Source organism: Carassius gibelio, chromosome B4, assembly GCF_023724105.1.
Source record: "Carassius gibelio isolate Cgi1373 ecotype wild population from Czech Republic chromosome B4, carGib1.2-hapl.c, whole genome shotgun sequence".
In the NCBI taxonomy this organism is placed as follows: Eukaryota; Metazoa; Chordata; class Actinopteri; order Cypriniformes; family Cyprinidae; genus Carassius; species Carassius gibelio.
Window position 1 is genome coordinate 8104606 of NC_068399.1, and position 25743 is coordinate 8130348.

Below are 25743 nucleotides of genomic sequence, written 5' to 3' on the forward strand. Positions count from 1 at the left end.
CTATACCTACACAAATAACAAAAAAGCAATTGATGAATATGAATATACGTTTTTATTTAAGTTTGTGACATAATTTCGGTATATATCTGACTTCATATTCACACCAAAAAAATTTCTGTGGTCAAAAGTCTTGTGTGGAGGCCTTGGATATGTGCCTTGTGTTCAGGAAAATCACAATATTTTAATGTCATTTTTCTAATCCTATCACCAACTAAAGCTAAGACACTTATGATATTAGAGAACTAATATCACTAAGAATTAGGAGCTTAACAGGTTATTTGCATGGCAGTGGTGCCATATAGCACCATATCCACTGCAAAGAATCGCTGAAGAACCGCTGAAGAACCAAACTGGGCTTAACAGATTCTTTAAATAGTAATGGTGCTATATAGCACCATATCCACCACAAAGAACCCCTGAAGAACCGCTGAAGAACCATTATTTTTTAGAGTGTACAAGGCAGAAATATTTATAAACGATGCAAAAGACATTACCACAGTAAACATGGTAAATATGACTGTTTGAGGAAATCAGATGTTCAAGTTCAGTTTATTTATAAAGCACAAATAAAAACAGCCACAGGCCGACCAAAGTTCTGTACAAGTTAGGAAAAATAAAAGATTAAGTACTCTAAAGTCAGCAAGATGGTTTAAAACAAAACACTTATAAAGTACACAAATAGTAGCAAAACAATTTATGATAGAAACACTCTTATAAGCTAAAAGCAACAGAGAATAGATACGTTTTGAGACATGATTTGAACTCAGACAAAGTGGAGGCAGATCTAATAGGGAGTGGGAGCTTATTCCACAGTGTTGGGCCGGCCACTTCAAAGGCTCGGTTACCCCTCGATTTTAGCCGGGTTGTGGGAATCTGAAGGAGGAGCTTATCTTTGGATCTAAGGCCTCTAGTGGGAAGGTAGGGATGGAGTAGATCGGACAAATAAGAAGGTGCTAAATCATTTAGTGATTTAAAAACCAGTAATAAAATGTTGAAATCAATTCTAAAATTAGTCGGAAGCCAGTGAAGGGATCTTAGGAGGGGGGTATCATGATCAAATTTCCTCTTTCTTTCAGAAATCTCGCCGCTGCGTTTTGAACGACCAGTAGGCGTGCCGTTTGGGATATACCAAAGTATAGGGAATTGCAATAGTCCAGGTGAGAGGTAATAAGAGCATGGATAGCAGTCTCCATGGAGCGCTTGGGGAGAAAAGATTTGATTTTTGTTTAAGAGTGAAGAGAGAAGAAGCTGGACCCAATGACTGCGCTTATCTGCTTGTCAAATTTGAGGCACCTATCTACCATCACACCTAGATTCCTTACTTTGGGAGAGATTAACTGATTTAGAGATTCAAGGTCAAGGTGATTACTTGGCCTGGATACTGAGGAGTTAAAAACAATTATTTCTGTTTTGTCTGAGTTCAGAAAAAGAAAATTATTGGTAAGCCAAGCTTTCACATCCTCAAGACATGCTGTTAAGTTCCCTAGAGAACTGTTATTTTTCCTAGACACAGGTATATAGATTTGCATATCATCAGCGTAGGAGTGAAATGAGACATTATGTTTCCTAAAAATGGAACCCAAACAGGAGCTAAAACAGAGCCTTGTGGCACACCACAGGAAAGATTGCTAGGAGAAGAAGAGAAATTTCCTATTTTTACTGAGAAAATCTATTGGTAAGAACAGATTTAAACCAGCTTAGAACAGCCCCCCCTAACCCAATGCAGTGTTCCAGCTGAGAGATAAGAATTGAGAGATCAACGGTATCAAAAGCAGAGGACAGGTCTAACATTACTAAAATGACAGAGTCCCCCGAATCTGTTGCCATATAAATATCATTGAGAACTTTTACAAGAGCGCTTTCTGTGCTGTGCAGTGATTTAAACTCCAACTGGAACTTCTCAAGAACCTGATTATCAGTCAGGAAGGTCTGGAGCTGTAAAAAAATTTTTTTTCCAGTATCTTAGAAATAAATGGCAAAATGGAAATCGGACGAAAATTTGATAAAATAGAAGCATCAAGTGAGGGTTTCTTTAAAACAGTTGTAACCGTGGCAACTTTCAAGTTAGATGGCACAGCTCCTTCTAACAAGGATTTGTTAAATGGTGGCACCAGCCCTGGGCCGACAGTGTCAAATATTTGTCTCAGTACGGATATAAGGTGTCGTGTGAGCTAAAGTAGGGTTTGAGTTTAAGCATAACTTCCTTACATAATGCAGAGAGACAGGATTGAAAGAAGTCCACAGGACAGGTGATGTCATCTCTGTTGGTATTACCCGATCAAACTTGAAGTTTTATTGCCGAATTAACTAGAAAAATTCTCACAAAGATCCAAAGACGGGCAGTGAAGAGAAATAACAGGGCGGTTTAGAATGGAGTTAATAACAAAAAAAAGAACTTTTGGGGTGTGGTGGTGTTTTTCAATTTGTTTAGAAAAAAAGGAAGCCTTAGCTTTCTTAACAGCGTACTGATTTGATGATAGGCAATTTTTTAAGATCTCATAAGAAATCTGTAATTTGTCCTTTTTCCACTTCCTTTCTGCTTTTCTGCATGACTGTCTCAAGGAACGAATACTGTGGTCAACCCATGGCTCCGATTTAGATGTAGGTTTAGGTTTAAATAGTTTAAAAGGAGCTGTAAGGTTTAATGCATCTGTCCATGTGGTATTTAAAACAGTAAAATGATTTTCAGCATTAAGATCAGATAATAGAGATTCTAGTAATACAGGAGGGTGGACCTCATTATAGAGTTTGACAAAATCCTCACAAAAATGAGGCAAATATTTGCGGGCATGTGTACCTTCTGAGGCAGGTGTAAGAGAAGGCAGTGGGAGGGATAATTTAAATAAAACAGGAAAATGATTAGAGATGGCAGAATCAACAACTTCAATGTCAGTTACAGATAGACCATGTGACAAAAGGCTAGGGCTGCACGATATTGGGAAAAAATTACATTGCGATATTTAATTTTTCTGCGATATATATTGCGATATTTTTTCTTACAAACAAATGGGGTGAGCACACTTACATTCTCATTTTAAATGATTTAAACATTGACACCATCGTGTCAATTGATTAATATGCGCGAGGGAGAGAGAGCAAGACAGAGCTCGTGTTGTTTGAAAACGGCTCGCGCTCTCTCGGTCTCTCTCTCTCTCAATTCAATTCATATTGCTTTATTGGCATGACATACAAAGGTACATATTGCCAAAGCATTGTACATATCAGAATAGAAACAAACAAAACAAAAATACATATATATATATATATTCATAAGAGAAAAAAAAGAAAAAAAATCCATATACATTTCTATAAACATTGATGGTACTTCTAATGTACTCTCTCTCTCTGTCTCTCTCGCGCGCGTTCTCTCTCTAGCAGTAGACACAGAAAGTAGTAAAGACACAGAAAACTCGAGGCGGCCACCACGCTTCTGGGACGCTTCAGACACGCGCCGCTCACGCCACGCAGCCAGTGTGTCACCGGCCTCTGTCTCTCTCGCGCACGCTCTTTCTCTCTGTCTGTCTCGTGCGCGCGCACACTGTCTCTCTCTCTCTGTCTCTCTCTCGTGCGCCCGCGCTCTCTCTGTCTTTCTCGCGCACTCTCTCTCACTTTCGCGCTCCCTCTTTCTCTGCCCTGTTAAACTTGCATGTGGTTTTAAGTCCTGTCAATGATGAACATTCACTCAATGATGATTTAGCTGCGCAATTAATCCGCGAATCACATTCGTCAAGGGCCGGGGAGCAGCTGGCCCGTACAGTTAATGAATAACGGATCAACTACGACAGCCTACATCGCACATCCTGCGATGTGACTATCGTGGATTCGTACATCGCGATATCGATGCTTAAATGACACATCGTGCAGCCCTACAAAAGTCCAAAGTATGTCCATGAGTATGTGTAGGATGGTTAACCCACTGCAGTAGGTTAAAAGAGTCAATTATGTTTAAAAACTCAGGAGTTAGCTGCTTAGTGGGGCAACATACATGGACGTTAAAGTCACCTAAAATGAGGATGTGATCGTGTCTAGTGATCAGATCCCCTACAAACTCTGAAAACTCTTCTATGAAGTCTTTGATTAGATATGTGGTAGTCTATAGATCAAAGCTAAGACCACAGGTTCAGACCAGATGCTTTTCTCAGAGGACAGAGGTTGGCAGTATGAGCGCCCTCGCGGTGCGGCCGGATAATAATCCGAGATTGGAGATATTCCTGTTGAGTCCGGAAGACAGGAGAAGCAGGAGCAGAGGCAGGGGGGTCCATCATGATTGACCTAAGCCAACGTGTCACTCTCCAGCGCCGTAAAGCGGTCCGATACCATAACCCGTGATCAAGGCAACGAACTGGGTACTGCCAGAGAACCAGCTCTCATTAAGGTTTTAATTCTGACAATCACACCCCCACGTTTCCCGTGTCTTCTCCGACGCTTTCTGGGAGTAGTGTCCAGAGGTAGTTGCCGGAAGAAGGCCGGGATGTCCCGTAAAAGAGTCCCATGTGTGTGGTTCGCGAAAATGCTCAAATTCGCATCCAAGACACTTACACAGGAACTACGAATGTTCAAGAGAGTCTGACGATCATACGTGAAAGACTCTACATGGTTGTTAGACAGGAGGGCACTTAAAAACAACCAAACAATAAACAGGGCAGAGAGCAGAAGACGGCTCGCCACATACACAGGCGCCATCTTTTTTTTTTTGTGAGGATCGTTGATTTGATGCCAGCTTCTTATTCTCTATCACAATCTTGTAATTATTAAGTAACTTATATTATCTGTCATATGTCTCATCTCGAGAGTTTAGTTCCACGTAGCCTATCGTAAAAATATAATAATGTTTTATGTTCTGGAGCTTTTATAAAAATAAAGATATTATCATTCATTCTAAATGTGACTTATAGGCCACTTTGGCTACAAATAAATAGAAACTGACTCGACTGAATAAGCAGGCTTATTTTCATAAGTGTTAGAAAATAAATAAAATATCTAACACGTGTGTGCTCATTCGTGTGGCCTGAACACGATCACATACACACTAAGGCCGTCTTCTATCGTACCACTGTTGTGGTCGGGGCCATTACTATATCCACTTGTTTTGTTGCTTCGCAAAATCTGTAATTTACTATCTTGAATCGTTTCCCTTTAATGGTGTACCATACAGTTGTGAAACTAGTGATTCTTGTAATTGTTGAATTATCAGTTCTGTCATCTCACATTTCGCCGCCCATCATCTACTGAGTGCGCGTGTCCGCTTCAGCGAGACAACTCCACTCTAATGCCATCGAGAGCACCGGGACATTTCTGGTCCGGTTGAGTGAGAGCTGACTGCTGAAGCGAGGGAATTCTCCCCCACTTTAGGCACTGTTTCTAAATTACGCAAAACTGCAAAAAAGTGTGAAGCGGAGCTATGCACTTAATCCGCAAGCTGCATGCAAGAGCAGAGTCTCCCGCACAGCACTGTGTTTGCACAACAATGTAAAGTGTAGGGCTGCAACTAACGATTATTTTGATAATCGACTAATCGGTCTATTATTTTTACGATTAATCTGTTTATGTACTTCGGTGGGAGACATATAAGCCTGAAAAAAGTTTTTATTTTTTACTTCAAATATTAGGCATACAAAATATTGATTTGTGTTGTACCGACTCTTGCATTTCCCAAAGTAAATGTGGTCTTTTAGATTTTGTATTTGAAATTGGATTTATTCACAATTTGTGGCATTCGTGCCTAAAATTGTCATATGGTGTGACCATAAAAGTTATTCTATATAAAATGAAAATGGAATATACTCTGCCTAAGTAACTAATTTCAACATAAATCGTTATCATTACTATCTTAAGATTAAACATTTATTTTGTGGAGATTCATTAGATTTTGTATTGTTTTTCTAAATCATCATGCAAAGTAATCTCTTCTCTGCCTTTCCAGATATTTTAGATTAATTATGTTAAACCCTGTTATAAATCTATGAAAATGCTTGTGACTCTTGCTGATACTATTTCTCTTGTGTTCCACTGACTTTTGTATGATTTATAATTAAAGTATTTTTACTGGCACAATTCTGGATGTCACACCAAATTATATAGTGTCACACTATATGATGAACTGCGCCACTCCACAATTTGTTAACCCAAAAAACTGTGTTTTATTTTCATTCAATTAATTCAATTCAGTTAACATTAATAAGACAAAAAACATACTAACATTCTTAAAACGTTTTAAATTATAAGAAACTCAGAAATATGAGTAAATCAAACACCATCTAATTTCAATAACATTCAACATGAACAATTTAAAATTAGAGGAGAGTGTGTGTTATAACAACAATTCTAATTGTTTAACAATAAAAAACGAATCAATTTACAATTAGTTGAATGTTTTAGATTGAAATTTTATAGATATTAGTGTGACGAGTGGGGCGGGGCCGAGAGACATGGGAACGAGGAGTGAGGCCAGGTGTAGTGATTGGAGATGAGCTACACCTGTAACCCACCACCGGTCTCGAGTCCCACGTAGGAGATGGAAGGATATAAAACTGGAGCGACGACAGTGAAGGACGAGAGAAGCCTGGGATTTTAGTTGTGTTTTTGAGCGCACCAGTCGTCCGTGAGGGGCTGGTGCGCTGTTTTGTGTTTATTTTGAATAATTGAAATATGATTTGATTGTGCGCCGGTTCCCGCCTCCTCCTTCCCGAAGATTATGAAGTTAATATCGTTACAGTGGTGCCGAAGCCCGGGAGGGACGCGCTGCTGAAGATCCCTCGCCGCTGTGGTGAATCCGCGTTGCCATCGAGCTGGTGAGGAGTGTGCCGCCATGGACGCTCAAGGCGGTGGGCTGGAGCGAGTTGCCGGGGACGGGCGAGCTAGCTGCCGGCCGCCCATGATGTGGAGGGGCGGTTGCCGTCTGTGAGGGAGCGGAGGAGTCAGCTCTGTTCGCCAGGGTGCCGGAGCCTACTGCCATCTGCCGGAACGGGGAGGAGTAGGGAATGGGGGACTCCTGCCGGCTGCCCAAAACCTGAGGAGCCGTCGCCGTCTACCGGGCGGCGGAGCAGTGTCATGCCATCCTCCGAGGGCCGTCCAGTGACACCGCCAGGCACCGCGGAGGAGATCACCCAGCTGGTGGAGGGCCGAGCAGCAGTGTGTCTGGGAACCGGATTTTTTTTTTTTTCTCCCCTCTCTCGTCTCTGTCGCTCCTCCTTCCATCTCCTTTTCTCTTGGCTCGTCTGTCCTACCCCCAGGTTCCCGCAGGTCCCCGTGAGTGGTCCCCCCCGGAGGGAAGGGGGTGGGGGGGTGAGGTAGAGCGCAGTCTCAAGTGTACCCCCCGGCCTGCGAGGGGCGATGGGGGTATGTAATGAGTGGGGTGGGGCGGGGCCGAGAGACGTGGGAACGAGCCAGGTGTAGTGATTGGAGATGAGCTACACTTGCGACCCACCACCTGTCTCAAGTCCCACGTAGGAGATGGAAGGATATAAAACTGGAGCGACGACTGTGAAGGACGAGAGAGGACCAGGCCTGGGATTTTAGTTGTGTTTTTGTTTTTATTTGAGCGCACCAGTCGTCCGTGAGGACAGTCACACCACATGACAAATTTGATGTTTAGATAAAAGTTTTAAGTAGAGGTCTTTAAACACCAACTACAGCTATGGTATGCTGTAATCATTTCTTGTCTGAGGAACAACATGAGACATCATGGACAGGTAGAATTGCATGTCATGTCTCCCACCACTTATATTTTAGTTTTGCCCATTTTTTCCCCAAGCAAATTATTAATAAAGGGTCTTTATCATTCAACGTAGACTTTTTAGAGATTTTAACCATTTTGCATTGTCATATCCTCATCAAAAATATACCTGGAGTTGTGTTTTATTGTGTGTTAGTAATCTAGTAAATTTCGCAAGCAGATTTCAAATAATGTTTTCACCATAGCAGTCTTCAGGGCTTCTAAAGTAGTTTAACATCCTGAACAAAGCTGAAGGAATCTTTCAGAAAATATTTTCACGAAGAATAAGAATAAAACAGAATAAGATTGCAGTACATCATTTTTTTTTCCTGTAAAGACACAGCTTATACCTGCGAAACAGCTGTATAGCTTATGCTGTGATATTGTAAACAATCCTTGAATAAAGTGCCAGTGGCACAAAACCTGAATGGAACTCATATTTTAAAGTAAAATCCATCAGAAGGTTGTCCAGAAAAAAAAAATTGGACACACACAAAAAACCTGCTGTGTGAAAAATAGCAGTGTATACTTAGGAAAAAAGTGCATTTCAAATACATTTAAAGGGGGGGTGAAATGCTCATTTTCACTCAATATCCTGTTAATCTTGAGTACATATAGAGTAGTACTGCATCCTTCATAAATCCAAAAAGTCTTTAGTTTTATTATATTCATAAGAGAAAGATAGTCTGTACCGATTTTTGCCGGAAAAACACGACCGGCTGGAGGCGTGACGTGTGGGCGGAGCTAAAGAATCACGAGCGCGAATAGGCTTTGCGTTGAGAGCATGTGGAAGCTGTGACATTACCGTGAGGGAAAACCCATCATCCAAAACAAACCATGGCTTACAGTCAGATTCAGCCGTTTATTTATGATCCAGAATCCGATCCAGAGGCTGAAGCGGGGCTCGAACCCGGGTCTCAGGTATGGGAGGCGGACGCACTAACAAGGAGGCAGAGATATTTTAAGCAGTTTTACTCACCGCACGCGATTCCAACACACGATCGTGACCCTTTTTCCTTGGGATTGCATCATCCTTAAGAAATAAACGATACGCAAATCCGTTGTCAAACTGGGCCTTGTGAACAAGCATCTTCGAAATGCAGGGAACAAACAAAAACACTTACACAACTCCGTTGATGCTCTGTAAAAATAAACTCCATCCACCGGTCCCTTAATGCTGTTTTTTTTTTGTAATCTGTGCAGGGTTGTCTTGCCCTGGCAACCAAAAACACACTTCTTTTGTGACATTTCGCGACGCTCTCGCTCTGATCAGTGAATGACTCTGATCAGTGAAATGTCTGTGCTGCTCAGCCTCGCTATACGGGAGTGCGCGCTCTTCCGGCAGAAGTGCGTCAGGACCCAAATAAGGAAATTCTGCTCCATCTAACGTCACACAGAGCCATACTCGAAAAAAACTTTCCGAAACTTGTGACAAACCGGAAGGAGTATTTTGGGAACAAAAATACTCCTTCAAATGTACAACTTAATTTTTGAAACTTTGTCCATGTTTAGCATGGGAATCCAACTCTGTAACAGTGTAAAAAACTCAGTATGCATGAAATAGCATTTCACCCCCCCTTTAAACATTTACCTTTCTCATTCAGTCATAATTAGGCTGCAAGAATGAATTATGAACTGGTAAACGACAAACTGATCACAGACCATGTTTGTAAAGCTTTAAATGTTAACTGTTAAAAAGCAATGTTTTGCATTTGCAAACAACATTGTACTGGAGAATCTGCACAAATAAAATTCTTAAACAGTTCAGTAGTGCAGTGTTTACAGGTTACTCTTCTTTTTTGAAGACACAAAGACACTTTGGATGACTTTGTTCGATTAGTTTTATCTTCAGCTTTTTTCTTTTTTTTTCTCAAGCTTACTTCACTGCCGCCTGCCTCTGTCATCTCGCTGAATGCTGCAGAGATCGCAGAGACGTTCGGGAAGCACGTGAAATAAAACTAGGCCAGCTATTGGCTATTCGCTACTTCTTCCACTGTACTGGCTGAGTAAAACCTCCAGTGGCTCATTACTGCCACACTTTGGTCACCGAAGATTTAAAATATGCACAAATTTAGCCGCTTACGGCAAATAAAAGTTATTTAGCAACTAATCGATGACTAAATTTGTTAAACTATTTTAATAATCGCTTTTAATCAATTAAATCGATTAGTTGGTTTAGCTCTAGTAAAGTGATAAACCGCATCATCCATTCAGACATGAAACAGAGTTATTGATACTGTCGTGTCGTGTGACATATGAGAACAGTAAAGGTTCTGTAGTGTTGCTGGCTGAAAACATCCACAATAATGTTAATGGCATGAAGAGGAAAACTGGAAAACACCAATGCATGTCAATTCAGCCTAAGACCTTCTTTAATGCAGCTCTGAAATGAATTGTATAATGATAAAAAATGAATCTGTAATAATTCATACAATGACTGGCAAATTTAGCAAATTTTGGTCAAGTGTTTTCATTGAGCTATTCACTATAATAGGCTGCAAATCCGAAAACTGAAAAATGCTGCCTTCGGAGGTCACATTCCAAGGTAGGAAGGAATCCATGTCCGCTTCATCTCCTGAGATGACTTCATCTGGCCGGTTTTTGAAGGCAGCATAGATGTAATAATAATCATACATTTTATTTGAAATGCACTTTACATTTGGACAATCTCAAAGTGCTACAGAGGATCTAAAAATCAAAGTAATTCAATATAAAAAGAAAACAGAACAACATAAGCCTATAAAAACGTTCATTGAAAAGCTTTTATAAAAAGAAATGTTTTAGGTTGCGTTTAAAAGCATCAGTAGTCTGTGGGGCCCTCAGGTAGTCCGGGAGGGTATTCCACAGCCTCGGAGCAGCCGATGAAAAGGCCCTATCACCCATGCTGCAAAGTTTTGTTCTGGGAATTTGGAGGATGTTTGAGTTTGCAGAACGAAGAGCGCGTGCAGAGTGTGAAAAGGTCGGGTGGGTGAGAAGTTCCTGCAGGTAGAGGGGGACATATCCGTGAATACACTGATGGGTGAGGAAGGAAACTTTAAACTCAATTCTCAGTGTGACAGGGAGCCAGTGAAGAGATTTCAGGATGGGGGTGATGTGTTCATGCTTGCGCACCCTCATCAGGGTTCTGGCAGCGCTATTTTGGATGTATTGAAGTCTCTGGATGCTTTTGCCAGAGATCCCGATGAGAAGTGCATTACAGTAGTCCAGCCTGGAAGAAACAAAGGCATGGACGAGCTTCTCTGCATCCTCCATGCTGAGTGTTGGACGGAGTTTGGCAATGTTCTTGAGATGGATGAGGTCTTGCATAGGTGTTTAATGTGGGTGTCAAAGGTGAGATTAGGATCCATTTTGACACCTAAATTACTGACCGATGTGGAAAGGGAGATATTTTGGCCGGAAAAAGTGATGCTGGTGATGGTTGAAGTGCGAAGTTGATGTGGTGTACCAATTAAGATGGCATCAGTTTTAGAGCAATTTAACTGAATGAAATTGAGCTTCATCCACATCTCTATCTCCTCCAGGCAAGTGGTCAGTGTGGATGTTGGTAGGGGAGCAGATAAAGTGGAGGTTGTACTTAAATACAGCTGTGTATCATCAGCATAACAATGGAATGATATACCATGTCTACTAATGATTTTACCGAGGGGGAGCATGTAAATGGAGAAAAGTGTGGGACCCAGCACAGAGCCCTGAGGAACACCAAAGGTGACATTATGAGTGAGTGATTTGGCTTTGCCCAGGGCAACGTACTCAGTTCTACCAGTCAGATATGAAATGAACCAGTCATAAACATTTTCTGAAAGTCCAATGGTGTATTTAAGGCGGTGTAAGAGAATGTTGTGGTCTACTGTGTCAAAAGCAGCTGTTAGATCTAGCAGGATAAGTAGTGATGGGGAACCAGTATCTGCTGCCATCAGAAGGTCATTGGTGATCCTGACCAAGGCTGTTTCAGTGCTATGACCAGGGCGGAAACCCGACTGAAATTTTTCAAACAGGTTTTTTTTTTAAGGTGAATATGAAGTTGTACTGCAACTGTTTTTTCCAAAACCTTTGATAGAAATGGTAGGTTTGAAATGGGCCTATAGTTGCAGAGAACTTCAGGGTCCATAGTTGTTTTTTTAAGTAGAGGGTTGATGACAGCGGTTTTTAATGTGGATGGGATATGACCAACCAGAAGGGAGTTGTTTATTATCTTGGTGATGAATGGAGAAACAACAGAGAGTTCGGCCTTCAGCAGAGTGGAAGGGAAGGGATCCAGGGGACAGGTGGCCGGCTTCATCTTTCTGATAACATCCTCCACTTCTTCCTGTGTGACATCAGTGAAAGAGCTGAGGGGCTGGACAATCTTCAATGCTGGATCTTCCGTTGGAGAAGGCAGAGCAGCAGTGCTAGTGAGTTGAGAGCGGATATTATTTACTTTTTGTTTGAAAAAGGTAATAAACATATTACACCTCTCCTCAGTGGTCTCAGAGTGGGAGAGTACGGGGGGTTTGAGAAGGTGGTTTATTGTTGAAAAAAGTAGTTTTGAGTTTCCAGGATTGTTATTGATGATAGTGGAATAATACCGTGACCGCGCGTCTCTCAGAGCTTCTGCATAAGCCCTCTTTTGTTTCCTGTATGCCTGTTTGTGAACAGTCAGTCCAGAGGCCTTGAACCGCCGCTCAAGGACACGCCCAGCCGCTTTCATCTTTCGCAGCTCGCAGGTGTACCAAGGTGCTGATCGTGTGAATGAGACGGTCCTCGATATCAGAGGGGCATGGAGGTCCAGAAGACTGCTCGGGGACTGGTTATAAAAATCCACCGAGTCAGCAACGGAAACCAAGTCAGAAAGGCCAATGGAGAGAGAGGAGATATGTTGAAGGTCCTGGACCAGGACATCCGCATTGATGTTTTTCAACTTTCTGTAGTAGATCTGTCTCTTTGGTATGATGTGAGAGAAAGGAAGGGGCAACTCCATTGCCACAACCTTGTGATCTGAAACTCCAAGATCATAAACCTGTAGGTTACTGATGAGAGCTGAGTTTGAAATGATTAAATCAAGTATGTGTCCCTTGGAATGTGTGGGGACATCAACATGTTGTTGTAGGTTGAGGGAGTCTAGCAGCTGAAGAAAATCAGCAGCAAGATGACATGAGGGGGTGTCAACATGAATATTTATATCTCCCATGATAATAGTATTGGCCAAGGTAGTACAAAGAGGTAGGTGCTCCTTGCAGTTATAAGAATAGTTTAAAAACACAGTTTAAAAATCGCGGGCGAGCAGAGTGGAGAAGCGGCGAACACACAGCGCCAGCGTCCTCTCCCTCTGTAAGGTGCAATACAGCCTCACAGATGTATCCTTCGTTGCCTTTGATATCCCAAAATCCCGTGCGTTCCATTCCGTGACAGTTAAACCAAAAAATAAAGATGGCGTCTGAAAGTTGCAGTCGGTGGTCAGTTTGTGTGTAAATGTATGTTTCTGAACAACGTTTTCCACTTATGTAATTTCTAGCGACAAATTAATATTGCAGTAATGAAATATCCACTTAGTTATAACCAAAGCTCTCTATATTTTGCTGTAGATCATTAAACCATTACTCCGCCGTTTCATGAGGTGTCTTCAGGCAAAAACGCTACCTGCAAAGTCATTGACATTGATTGCTTTGGAATTTATGGATGCTTTTTTGGCCCTTCCAGCTCATAGTGATTTGATATCATTGCAGAATCAGAATGTTGAGGAGTTGGTAAATTGTTTCAATTCTTCTTGTTTAGAAATTTTAAACATAATTGCCCCTTATAAAACCAAAGAACTGAAATCAAATAATCAACCATGGTTCAATAGTGACCTAAAAGTCTTAAGAAAAAAATGTAGAAGAGCAACAGAAGGACAAATTACAAATCTCATCAAAATTCAAATCTTACAGAGTAACTTGTCTGACTTCCAAGAAGCAGTTTCCTTGGAAAGAGCAAGATACTTCTCTAACATAATCTCAAAATATTCCCATTGCCCCAAGATACTATTTTCTGTTAAATTCAGTATTAAACCCTTCTAGAACGGCTGGCCCAGAACCTAGCCTAGACTTATGCGAGAAGTTCTGCAACTTCTATATAAGAAAAGTTACTTTAATTAGGGCACAGATCTCTAGTAATTTAACTCCGAATTATCAATATGCAAAAGTTTGCCCCTCTGCTTTTTCAAATTTTCACACAATTTCACACTCCGAGATGTTAAGCATGATCTCTAACATGAATCCAACCACTTGCTCTTTTGATGCCATTCCAACAAAGTTACTAAAGGATGTTCTGCCTTCTGTGTTGCCAAGTCTACTTTCTATTATCAATAGCTCCTTACAAATTAGTTCTGTACCACTCTGCCTTAAACAGGCTGTGGTCCATCCTTTACTCAAAAACGATAATCTCTATATAATCCTATGTAATCCTTCTGATTTTAATAACTATAGGCCCATTTCGAAACTTCCAATATTCTGGATCCTTTTCAGTCTGGCTTCAGAGCTAAACACAGCACTGAATCTGCACTTTTGAGGGTAGTAAATGACCTCATACTATCCGCAGACTCTGGTAACTGTTCTATTCTTCTATTATTGGACTTAAGTGCGGCTTTTGATACTGTGTGTCATCGTATCTTGTTAAAGAGATTGGACATTTTAGTTGGCATTCGTGATGGTGCACTAGATTGGTTTGCATTATATCTTGCAAACAGGAAATTTTTGGTGGAAATTGGAGAATTTTCATCAAACTCAGTTCCTGTCACTTGTGGGGTGCCCCAGGGCTCAATTCTGGGTCCAACCTTATTTTCCTTATACTTACTCCCTCTTCGTTCCATTTTTGAGGCCCATAAAGTTTCATATCACATTTATGCCGATGACACTCTATTTTCCATTAAAATCAGGTACTGATTAATTTCCTCTCTTCTAGCTTGTTTAGAGGACATTAAGACTGGATGGACAATAATTTCCTTCAATTAAATCAGAAGAAGACTGATGTTATGTTGTTTGGCCCTTCACACCTTTTAAATAATATAATATCTACCCTAGGCCCCCTTCGAGATGGCATTCGTGATAAAGTAAAAAAAATGGGAGTTACACTTGATCCTGAATTAAAATTTGATAAACAAATAAATGTTATCATCACTTCATTGGCTACCTGTTCGATTCAGAGTTGATTTTAAGGTTTTAGTATTTGTATTTAAATCACTTCATGGTCTTGCCCCTTCATATATTTCAGACCTTCTCCACTCGTATTGTCCAGTGAGAACACTCCGATCCTTCACTCAGATGATATTAAATGTTCCAAAATCTCGACTTAAATCTCGACTTAAATCTTGACTTTAAGGCGACAGAGCTTTCTCAGTTCTTGGTCCTAAGCTCTGAAATTCCTTACCTTTGTCTATTAGACTTTCCCCTACACTTTTTACATTTAAATCTTCTCTTAAAACTTTTTTTTTTCTCAGGCATATGCGTAACTTGATATTTATTATTAAATTAATATTACTATTTTTTTGTCTTAATTATTGTTTTAAATTGCATGATGTTTCCGGTCTTAATTCTATTATTTTTGTTTTGCTTTCTTTTCATATTTTATTATTAGTTTTAAAATTTTATTGTACAATGGATGATTTGTTTGGTATTAGAGCTGAAGATCTTTGCCCGAACCCGACGGGTTCGGTCGGGTTCGGGCTTAATTTCTATCATCTTACGCGGGCTCGGGCCGGGCTCGGGCTTGCGCTCCGGTTTCGAGGTAAACGAGCGGTCATGTGATGTGTTTCGATTAGCGCGAGAAAGATGCGAAAAATGAATGCTGAGCAGGTGTAACGGAGGCTTGCCTCTGGTGATTACGTTTTGGTTGCACCAGCAACTAGAGCAAAGTCTAAGGTGTGGAAAAGTTTTAACCATGCTTATAAAGAGAATAATGAGTGAATAATGACGCACCATCATGACGCACGCGCAGGAGCGCGCTGAAGACATCTACAGTGGATTCAATCATTTTCCTCCACATAAACATGTAGACCTAGCCTAATCTCTGTGAGTAAAGGTTTTTCAAATGATAACTAAATATTCATTGAGTCTTAAATGCATAATGTTGACAGAGTATTTACGCTAATGTTGGCATTATTCTTTTATTAAATAAAGCAAATCCGGCGGAGCCTTTATCTTAATTTCGTTATTGCCAAATACCCATCTTAATTTAAAATTTATCTTAATTTAATTTTTTTTAAATGACTCGTTTTTATTGGTGCGTTGGTCTATTTATAGGTTAAATGAGCCTATGTCTAGAACGCTGAGATGTTACGATGTGACACAGGACTTATTTTATTTCTTTATTCCAACTTCCAAGTGGTCTAGTCTACGTTAGTTATGAGTAAATTATGTTAAAACATGAATAAATTGCTCATTGTTGGCAAAAGGCAAAAGAGCTGTGTGCGTGAGCACATTTGAATAATGTCGGGCTGTAAACGGGTTCGGGCTTTAAAAAAGCTGTCAATCAAAATGTACTTGTCGGGCTCGGGTCCTGTCGGGCCTAACTTTTAAGGCCCGATTACAGCTCTATTTGGTATGTTGTGCAGCACTTTTGTCAGCATTTATGTTGTTTTGAAGGGCTATATAAATAAACTTGACTGATTAGACAGCAAGGCAGCAAGTCACCTGCCTATGTTTTCAGATTCAGCCATAGTGTTGTTTCAAAGCTGAAAAGCAGTTAATTGTGCTTCACTTACTACATCAGTTTTCTGCTCTGGTCATGAGATTCCAGATTCCATTCTAATGTGTGTTATTGTATAACTGGAATTTTATCATCTTTGCCCACTATTTCCCAGTCTCTACTGTAATGTCAGTGTCTACTAATCACTGAATGCACAACATTGCCGACATCACGTTCCCATTCTGATGACAGACTATTGATGTGATTACATGGATACAAGTAATCAGTTTACATGGCAGGATTTTCATTTAGTTCAGCTATAGAAGGTTATCCTATCTCTCAACAGATTACCATTCGGTTTAGGCATTTTTATTCTGACTGAGGTGTTTATATGGAGCATTTTCATTCAGACTGGATGCCATTCTAAGTTTCCGAAGGGTGCATGCTTCCCCTGCTGGACTACCACCCTCCATTATGCAACCTACAGCATTAATGCACATTACATGTTCCTCATGCCACAGCAAGGGGTCATATGTATCACATATTTGCTTAAAGGGGGGCTACAATGGTGTTTCATGGATTCAGAGTTGTTCAGTGTTAAAGAGATTTTCATGCCAATCATGGCCTATTCGGATGAGTGGGGACATCTTTCTTCTGGGTGGTACAAGTTTCGGTAGTTTTTTCGATGATGGATCTAATGATGTAGGGGATGGTGGAAATCCTTATGAGCATTTCTCTTGGGAAAGCACGCACATGATTACCAGAGGAGAGCGAGACCTCACCCACAAACACGCTTCATCAAGAAATCGTTGGCAGCGCTGCATAGGATTTGTTTTTAAATGTCTCCAAATAATTTTTTTTTGGATGTGAGGGGGAAGTTTACCATGTTCAGCTTCTCAAAGAACCTAGCGTTACATGGACCGTGGATGCAGTTGCTTTTCTGGTGTAGCAATGGAGTGTAGCAAGTGTTGTCTTCTCGTCATTAAAGTGATGAATGTTTTATAAACAAGACCAGGTTGACACTGGATTTGCACATCGTTTCCTATTAAAACTTGGTAGAAGACCCCAGACAGGTAAGTACAACTGCTTCAGATTTCTGTCTTTTGTTGGAAATCAGCACATACCGTATTTCTCTGACTAGAAGTCGCACCTGAGTATAAGTCGCATCAGTCCAAAAATACTTCATGACGAGGAAAAAAGCATAAGTCGCACTGGACTATAAGTCTCATTTATTTAGAACCAGGAGAAAACAATACCGTCTACAGCCGATGATTTCAGTGGTAGGCTACAGGAGCACTGAGCTGCAAAGAGCGCCCTCTGGTGGCTGGAGACAGTCATGTGAAGTCTTGGTTTATTTCTCTTGGTTAATGTGAAATTAATTTTGATAAGTCACACCTGGAAAATACGGTAAGTTAATATACGTTATGAAAACAACACAAAACATCAGTATTATAGCTCCGCCCACAGCATGCCCCCAGGAGTTTGGTTTTTCCAGAGAGAATCGGAAGCTGTATTTTTGTTTTGCAGGTATGACCAGGCTGGGGACTTTTGGAGATGGGGATTCGTACTGCTCTGTGGGTACTCGGGATTGGCATGAGATTTAAGCATTTCAAGAAACATGCTTGTTGCACATCCTCAGTTGCTTAACTTGGGGTGACGCTCCCACCCCCCACCTTAATGTGATTTTTCAGCATGTTAGACTTAAATTGAATGATATACGAACTGCCATCGTATTAGGCTGCTGCTGCTGTTAGGGGTATATGCTTCCCCATACAGCTCATTCAAATATTTCACATAAGCAGCTAAAGCAACATGCTTGTTGTATGCTTCTCTCCGAGTTTGGGTGATGCTTCCCCCATAAATATAGTATCAAGCAACATTTCTCATTGTTGGCCATTCAAATTGCATCAGTTGTGTTGGAGTTTTGGCATATGGTTGTTTGGGGGTTTGTCTTGCTGCTCTCCCCACTCTGTCCAAGCATGGCTCCATGGACAGGCGTGTGGAGTGTTGCCCAGAACATTACCATACCGCCAACACTAACTGTATGCAATTACATTGTCATAAATATACTTGACGGAAGTGGTCCTGATTGAAATAAAATTAATCACACAGAAATAAATGTGAGTCCTGATAAATTAATTCATTATGATCAATGTATAATTTATTCTATAGTAAAACATTGATGCTTTTGAATTGGAATATTGACCAAAGCATGCAAACAAACGGCTGCTTTTATCATGTTCGTTTTGTGATCGCACTAGTTCCAGTGACTTATTTCTTAGTTTTCTGATAACTTTTCTTTGTTGGTGATGAGGTTGATGTCAAATGATGAGGTTGCGTGACGTTGTTCCTGAGAGGCGTGTAAAGGGCGTGTTTTAGTGACGCGCAGCGGAGCTTCAGACTCGACTGTGGAAACCCTGCGCTATTCTTGCCTCGGTGCTACTGACCCGAGGCTATTAGCCCCGCCCGGCCCATTTTAAGCCCTGGCTCGCACTGGCCCGACAGTGGAAATGTGGCTATTATATTAGTTGAAACTGGTCTTAGAACGACAATATTAACATTTATCGCGATAATTTCTGGGACAATTTATCATCCAGCTAAATTTGTTATCGTGACAGCCCTATCAGGACCTTGGTTAAATGTCTCATCCGACCCCAGAAGATAAATTCCACTGACAGTTATAACGATTCAAGTAGTTTTAGATAGTTTGTTGTAATAGAAACAAAATGGGGGACAATTGTTTTTCTACAAAGTGTTAGATAATGTTGTATTTGATCAAACATATTGAATAGTTCTTCTTGTAGAAACGTGGGTTTTGTGTATGTAATGTTTTAAAAATGATATTTTTATATTTGCAAGAAGGTTTAGTTTAAAAAAATTGCATCAGAAAGAACAAACTTTTTTCAAGTTACTGACAAGTGAACTGTTTTTGCTTTATTTTAGAATTTATTGAAGAAAGTGAGGAGAACAAAAAATGGAGTGAAGTTGAGAAGAAAAATCATGTCAAAACTGGAGAAAAACCTTTGAGTGGCTCTCAAACCAAACAGGAAGATCTAAAGAAAAGAGCTTTCACCTGCACTCTGTGTGGAAAGAGTTTCACATACAAATATCATCTTGATTTTCACCTGAGAGTTCATACTGGAGAGAAACCTTTCACTTGTAATCAATGTGGAAATAGTTTTGCACACTTAACAACCCTTAATAGACACATGAAAATCCACACTGGAGATAAACCTATTAAGTGTTCACACTGTGACAAGAGATTCAATAATTCATCAAATCTGAAAATGCATGAGAGGATCCACACTGGAGAGAAACCGTACACTTGTGATCAGTGTGAGAAGTGTTTCACACGCTTATCACAACTGAAGGATCACTTGAACATCCACACTGGAGAGAAACCCTACTCATGTGTTCAATGTGATAAAACATTTTTTAAGGCTTCAAACCTGAAGAAACACCTGACAGTTCATACAAAGGAGAAGCCATATTCATGTTATTTGTGTGGAAATAGTTTTTCACGTTTTTCACATTTGAAAGGACATCAGAAAATACATACTGGTGTGAGAGAGTACATGTGCTCTGAGTGTGAAATGACTTTCACTTCAGCGGACAGTTTAAAACGGCACGAGAGGATCCACACTGGAGAAAAACCTTATAAGTGTTCACACTGTGACAAGAGATTCAATCAGTCAGCACATCTGAAAACACATGAGAGGATCCACACTGGAGAAAAACCTTATAAGTGTTCACACTGTGACAAGATATTCAGAGACTCATCGTATCTGAAAACACATGAGAGGATCCACACTGGAGAGAAACCTTATCACTGTACTGAATGTGGGAAGCGCTTCAGTCATTCATCTGCTCTAAAGAGGCATACAAAAAACTATCACAATAAGGCCCCGTACAAACAGAGATGATGCCTTTAGCTGTTAATTTTGTATCCTATTGGTTTGTCCTCTAGACGGATCTGGTGTCCCAGAGTGGATCGATCTGATGTGTTTACAATGTGTTTACAATCTGCTTTTGAAGAAATATTGTATCATGCTACAGTCTACATTCTGTCAGCTGCAGTTCTGGTGTCTCTGTTTTTGTACAACATCACAAGCATTTACATCAGTGTTAACTCTTTAGAGTTACTCTCACGGGTCACTGCACTTATTTGCAGACACAAAGTACATTACTTGTATGTGCTTTAAAGCCTTGCTTGTTCATTAAATTTATTGAATGTTCCTGCTAAGTAAACCATGACATTCAAATGCACACAAAACTTCTACGATGGTACCTCAATGTTTCACAGACAAACCGTTAAATGTTCAATTAATTTGCTTGTTAAGATAATGTAAACTCGTGAGGAAAGAAAAACTTAAAGCATACTCATATATCTTAAATCTTCTGGTTACATTATCCTAATGCAATATAGGGATGCCCAACCATTCTGTATAATGCAGAATTGACCCGTATTTAAGGCATCAGAGAAGCGTTCTGTATGAAAGCTATACAAAACAGTTTGTCCTGTATTTTCGCAGAAATATGCCGTATGGCCATCTAGACCATACAAATAACACATTAATAATTATTTTTGCACAAATCATTGTTTGAATTGTGAATGTAGCCTCTCAAGAAAGGCTTTAAGACCTTGCAGAATACTCTGCCGCCTGAACGCTCTCACTTCACTCGTGCTAACGGCAATCCACGGAAGAGGATTTGGTCCATGCAATAAAAAATAAAATAAAAAACTCTTGAGATTAAAGTCTTTACATTTTGAGAGAAATGTCTAAACAAAATATTGAGAATAAACTTGTTAAATTACAAGAAAAAAGTTGTTACATTTGGACAAAATATAAAATGAAATAATTTTTTTTAAGGGTAATCAAAATGAAATGCAAAGAGAAAAATCACACTATTCTTGACTTAAAAACTGATGTAATACAGTTGCTTTAGGAGTTAGTCTATATAGTGTTTTATTCTTAGATTTGTTCATTAAATTTATTGAATGTTCCTGCTAAGTAAAACACACACACACACACACAATGTAAAGATTATTTAACAGTATACTGAACATAGAAAGCTGCACACTTCTTATGTTTCATTGTTTGTACCTCTCCTGAGTCCTAGAGTCTCTGGCCATGGAGTGAACGGTCACATTGCATTTGACACCAACATTTAAATAAATGTTAAAATGCACAATTTGTTGTGAATCTTTTTGTTATTTGGGATTTCTGTTAAAGTGTTATCTGATTGTTTTCTTTTTCATTTTGTTTGGTAGAAGCTACATGGGTATATTTAGAGGTTGTTGGTACTACCAGTCAGTCGGTTGATCATCTGGGCTGATTTCAGTTCTTATGCCGCGTTTCCACCGAAATTACCCGGAACATTTGTACCAGGAACTTTTTTTCCCAGGAACTTTTTTCCCCCCAGACCTGTTGCTTTCTGCGTTTCCACCGCGGTGTAAAGTACCGGGTAGATTAGGCAAATAGACTGGTGACGTAGGTCTGCGCGCGTTTCTCAATACAAAGTACTGCTGATTAAAAAAAAAAAAAAAAGTACGCTGATTTTGGACGTGCATCCTCGGTAGTTGGTTCAGACTTTGTGCATTCGGACTTGCAACTACGCAAGTCCGGTAAATCTATAAACAGCAGCGTAACTATATACTATATATATATATATATATATGATAACTTCAGTCAGCTGGTCTTGGCTACTGCAATTTTCCCTACTGTATATTTACAATAAAACGAAATATGATATCAAATACCACTGCCTGCTTTCGTTTTCATTTAAGCATAATAACAACTGCAGAAATGTACTTAGTTCAGGGAAATGTGTATGCAGCCATTACAATGAAACGAAATATTATATAAATTTGCCTTTTTTATTTTCATTTTAACATATAGATAAATTGAATACAGACCAAAGAAAACCTGTTAGATTTACCCCGCAGCTGAATTATATTTTATGTTTAACCACTAAAGACACATCAGAGCCAGCGGCGCATATCAGAAGATCTATCCGAGATGAGGCTGCTCTCTGCGGATACATGAGGACTGAGCTCCCGCTGATTGAGTGGAGCTCACCGTCTACGAGATCGGCGAAACACATTTTTAAATAGGCGCTGTCTTTATAAATAAACCATAGATTTGAGTTTTAGACAACTACATTCTCGCCTGAAATACTTTTAAAATTACATTTCATGACACAATAACAGTAATATTTGAAAATTATCCGAATAAATGGTGGTTGAACTCAACCAATGCTGCGTGAACTCAGATCGCTTTGACTACTGCAATTTTCCCCTCAGTATATTTACAATAAAACGAAATAGGATATAAAATACCACTGCCTCCTTTCATTTTCATTTAAACATAATAACAGCTGTAGAAATGTACTTAATTCAGGGATAAGTGTAACGTTATATACAGCCATTACAATGAAAGAAATATTACATAGACTTGCCTTTTTATTTTCATTTTTACATATAGATAAATTGAATACAGGCCAAAGAAAACCTGTTAGATTTACCCCGCAGCTGAATTATATGTTATGTTTTAACCACTAAAGACACATCAGAGCCAGCGGGGCATATCACAAGGTCTATCCCAGGAGAGGCTGCTCTCTGCGGATACATGAGGACTGAGCTCCCGCTGATCGAGTGGAGCTCACCATCTCAGAGATCGGCGAAACACATTTTTAAATAGGCGCTGTCTTTATAAATAAACAACAGATTTGAGTTTTAAACAACTACATTCTCGTCTGAAATGCTTTTAAAATTTCATTTCATGACACAATAACAGTAATATTTTGAAAATGTTGATCCGAATAAATGGTGGTTGAACTCAGCCAATGCTGCGTGAACTCAACCAATCAGCATGTTTAGCGCCAAAGTACCGCCCCCGAAAGTTCCGGAACTTTAAAAAAGTACCACCTCGCCAGCAGGGACTTTCTGGGGGGCATTTTTTTACCCTGAACTTTTATTTAGTTCCTGGTTCCTGCGGTGGAAACACACCAAGTACCGGACCAAGTCCCTAGTTCCTGGGTAAAGTTCCTGCGGTGGAAACGCGGCTTTACATTGTATTGTTACTCTGCTAGCAGGGCAGATTTATTCTTTTTGTAGGCCTGTTAAAGTTCAGTTATTTTTCCTTTATTTTAGTTGATTTTGCAGGAATTATGTTGAACTGGACTTTTGATATATCTGCTTCTGTGGATTTGATTAACATTTTTGTTATTGTTTTGATGAAAGAATAAATCAACCATTTTTTCCACAACTGTCCTGCTTGTTCTTGGCTACCACCACAGCATCTTTGTTCTTAATTTTTAACACAACGTTCCCATGGGTCCTTGAAGGCACTGGAAGATTTTTTAAATTAAACATACATAGATACGGGTTCTTGAATATATACTTTGTACAAGAAGTCTTCTGAAAAAATAAAAAATTCCATATTCCCTCTGGTCCGCTAATGTTATATCACCAACACTCTGTGGTCTTTGCCTTGATTTCATTTTGACAAAAAAATTAAATGTTAAGAATAAACTAATTGAATTTTAAGCACTTATGCACAAGATATTTGAAACGTACAGAAGAATATTGGCTAGATGGCAAAAAAATACTACTGCTCCAGTCTTCAAACACAAAAAAACAATAGCCTTTACAGACATAATGTTTGAGTAAAGAAAAAGTTCAAAGTTATTTGTTTACACTTGCTTTTCAAAAAAGCAGATCTGTCTCCTCCAGGCTGTGTGGGGTGCGCCTGAAGTAAGAGGTTTCACGAGAGCTTGAGGATCCAGTGGCATTACGAAGTTTAACAAGCTCCTTTAAATACTTATCATTGGTTAAATATTTCTAAAACCCTGTGATTTAAAATAATATTAAGAATTATAATAGAGATATGAATTTTGGATAGTTTTTCATGGCACATATTTCTGTCTGCCATACTGAAACGCCACCCCTGGAGGAGGGGGATCTACCAAAATGAGGTGCCGGATCGGGTTTCGGAGGTGCTGGATCCGGCTTGTTCCGGTACAAATTAAGCCCTGGGTATAGGGTCTAACATACATGTTGTTGGTTTAGATGATTTAAGAAGTTTATACAATTCCTCCTCTCCTATAGTAGAGAATGAGTGGAACTGTTCCTCAGGGGGTCTATAGTGCACTGTCTGATGCGATACTGTAGCTGACGGCTGCATGGTTACAGTTTTATCTCTATTAGTATCGATTTTAGAAGTAACTTAGTTAATAAAGTCATTGCTGTGCTGTTGGGAAATGAAATACTGTAATTTAGCCACTGTATTGAATAAATACCTTGGATTATATGTGTTCTTCTAAAAGAGATGAAAAGTAATCAGATCTAGCAGTTTTTAATGCTTTTCTGTAGGATTGATTACTTTCCCTCCAACCAATAAGAAAAACCTCTAGTTCCCTTTCAGTCGGTCACGTTCAACGTTACGAATGGGATCTCGCCCGAGAGCCCAATCACCTTTGAGTGGTACAAAACGAGCCAATGGTACACAAAGTACCTTGGTCTGCGGAATTTGCATCGCGAGCTCCGCCCCGCAGAGCGGGTATATAAGGAGCAACGCGAGCAACTCGCATTCAAGCTTTCGCTTCGGAGCCGAGCACATCGCTTGCTGCAATCACCGGAGTGTTTACAAGCAAGAGCTGGTGTTGGTGTGACGGCGCGATTCAGCGGTTCGTCTGGGTTTCCTGCGACAGCTCCCGCGTTCCCCTGAGCGCTTCAACACCTCTAAAAGAGACAAATTTCTCTCACAAAAGAGATACGGGCCGATTTGCCTCTTTTTAAAGATGTCATTTCGCCCGTGTGTTTCTGGGTGCGGTCGATATATCGCTCCTCATGATGGTCACGATCGCTGTGTCACGTGTCTGGGCTTCCAGCATGCTGAGACTGCGTTCGTGGATGGCTCATGTTCTCATTGCGGGGACATGACCATCTCGGCGTTGAGATCGAGACTCGATTACCTTAAAAGGTATAGAGTCCCCTCTGCTACACCCCGTTCTAGCTCTTCTTCTCGTAAGAGAGCTACTTTGGCTGGTGGCCAGGGTGATCTGAGGGTTACCGTGTGGACTTCCCCGACGGGCAAACCTCCTCGGGCCACACCCCCCTCACATACGCCGCAGCCGGTTGAGTTCCCGGATGAGTTTGCTGGACCCTCTCAGGCTCCTGACATCTCATTCGGGGCTCGCGAAGGGGACCGTATGTCGATCGCCGCATCACAAGACGGGCTTGAGTCCTCGGGAGATGAAGGTTCGGCTGTGTTGCCTCCCTCGGGAGTGCCAGCGTTGTCTGAGTCTGTTCCCGTGCTGACGGCCGTGCTTTCCCAGGCAGCAGAGAGAATCACCCTGTCCCGAGCGCTCGAGGCTGGATGATTGGTTCC

At 40.4% G+C, this 25743-nt stretch overlaps 2 protein-coding genes across 2 annotated transcripts in view; both read left to right on the forward strand.

Moving 5' to 3' along the window:
- LOC127956006 (zinc finger protein 239-like) overlaps positions 1–23611 on the forward strand; it is a 32653-nt gene extending 9042 nt beyond the window's left edge. The window contains exon 2 of the mRNA XM_052553751.1: positions 19295–23611. Coding sequence (XP_052409711.1) covers positions 19295–20274 — 980 coding nt within the window. The 3' untranslated portion in view covers positions 20275–23611. The remainder of the gene's footprint in view (positions 1–19294) is intronic.
- LOC127955937 (zinc finger protein 271-like) overlaps positions 1–25743 on the forward strand; it is a 191598-nt gene that overhangs the window by 86268 nt on the left and 79587 nt on the right. The window lies entirely within an intron of this gene.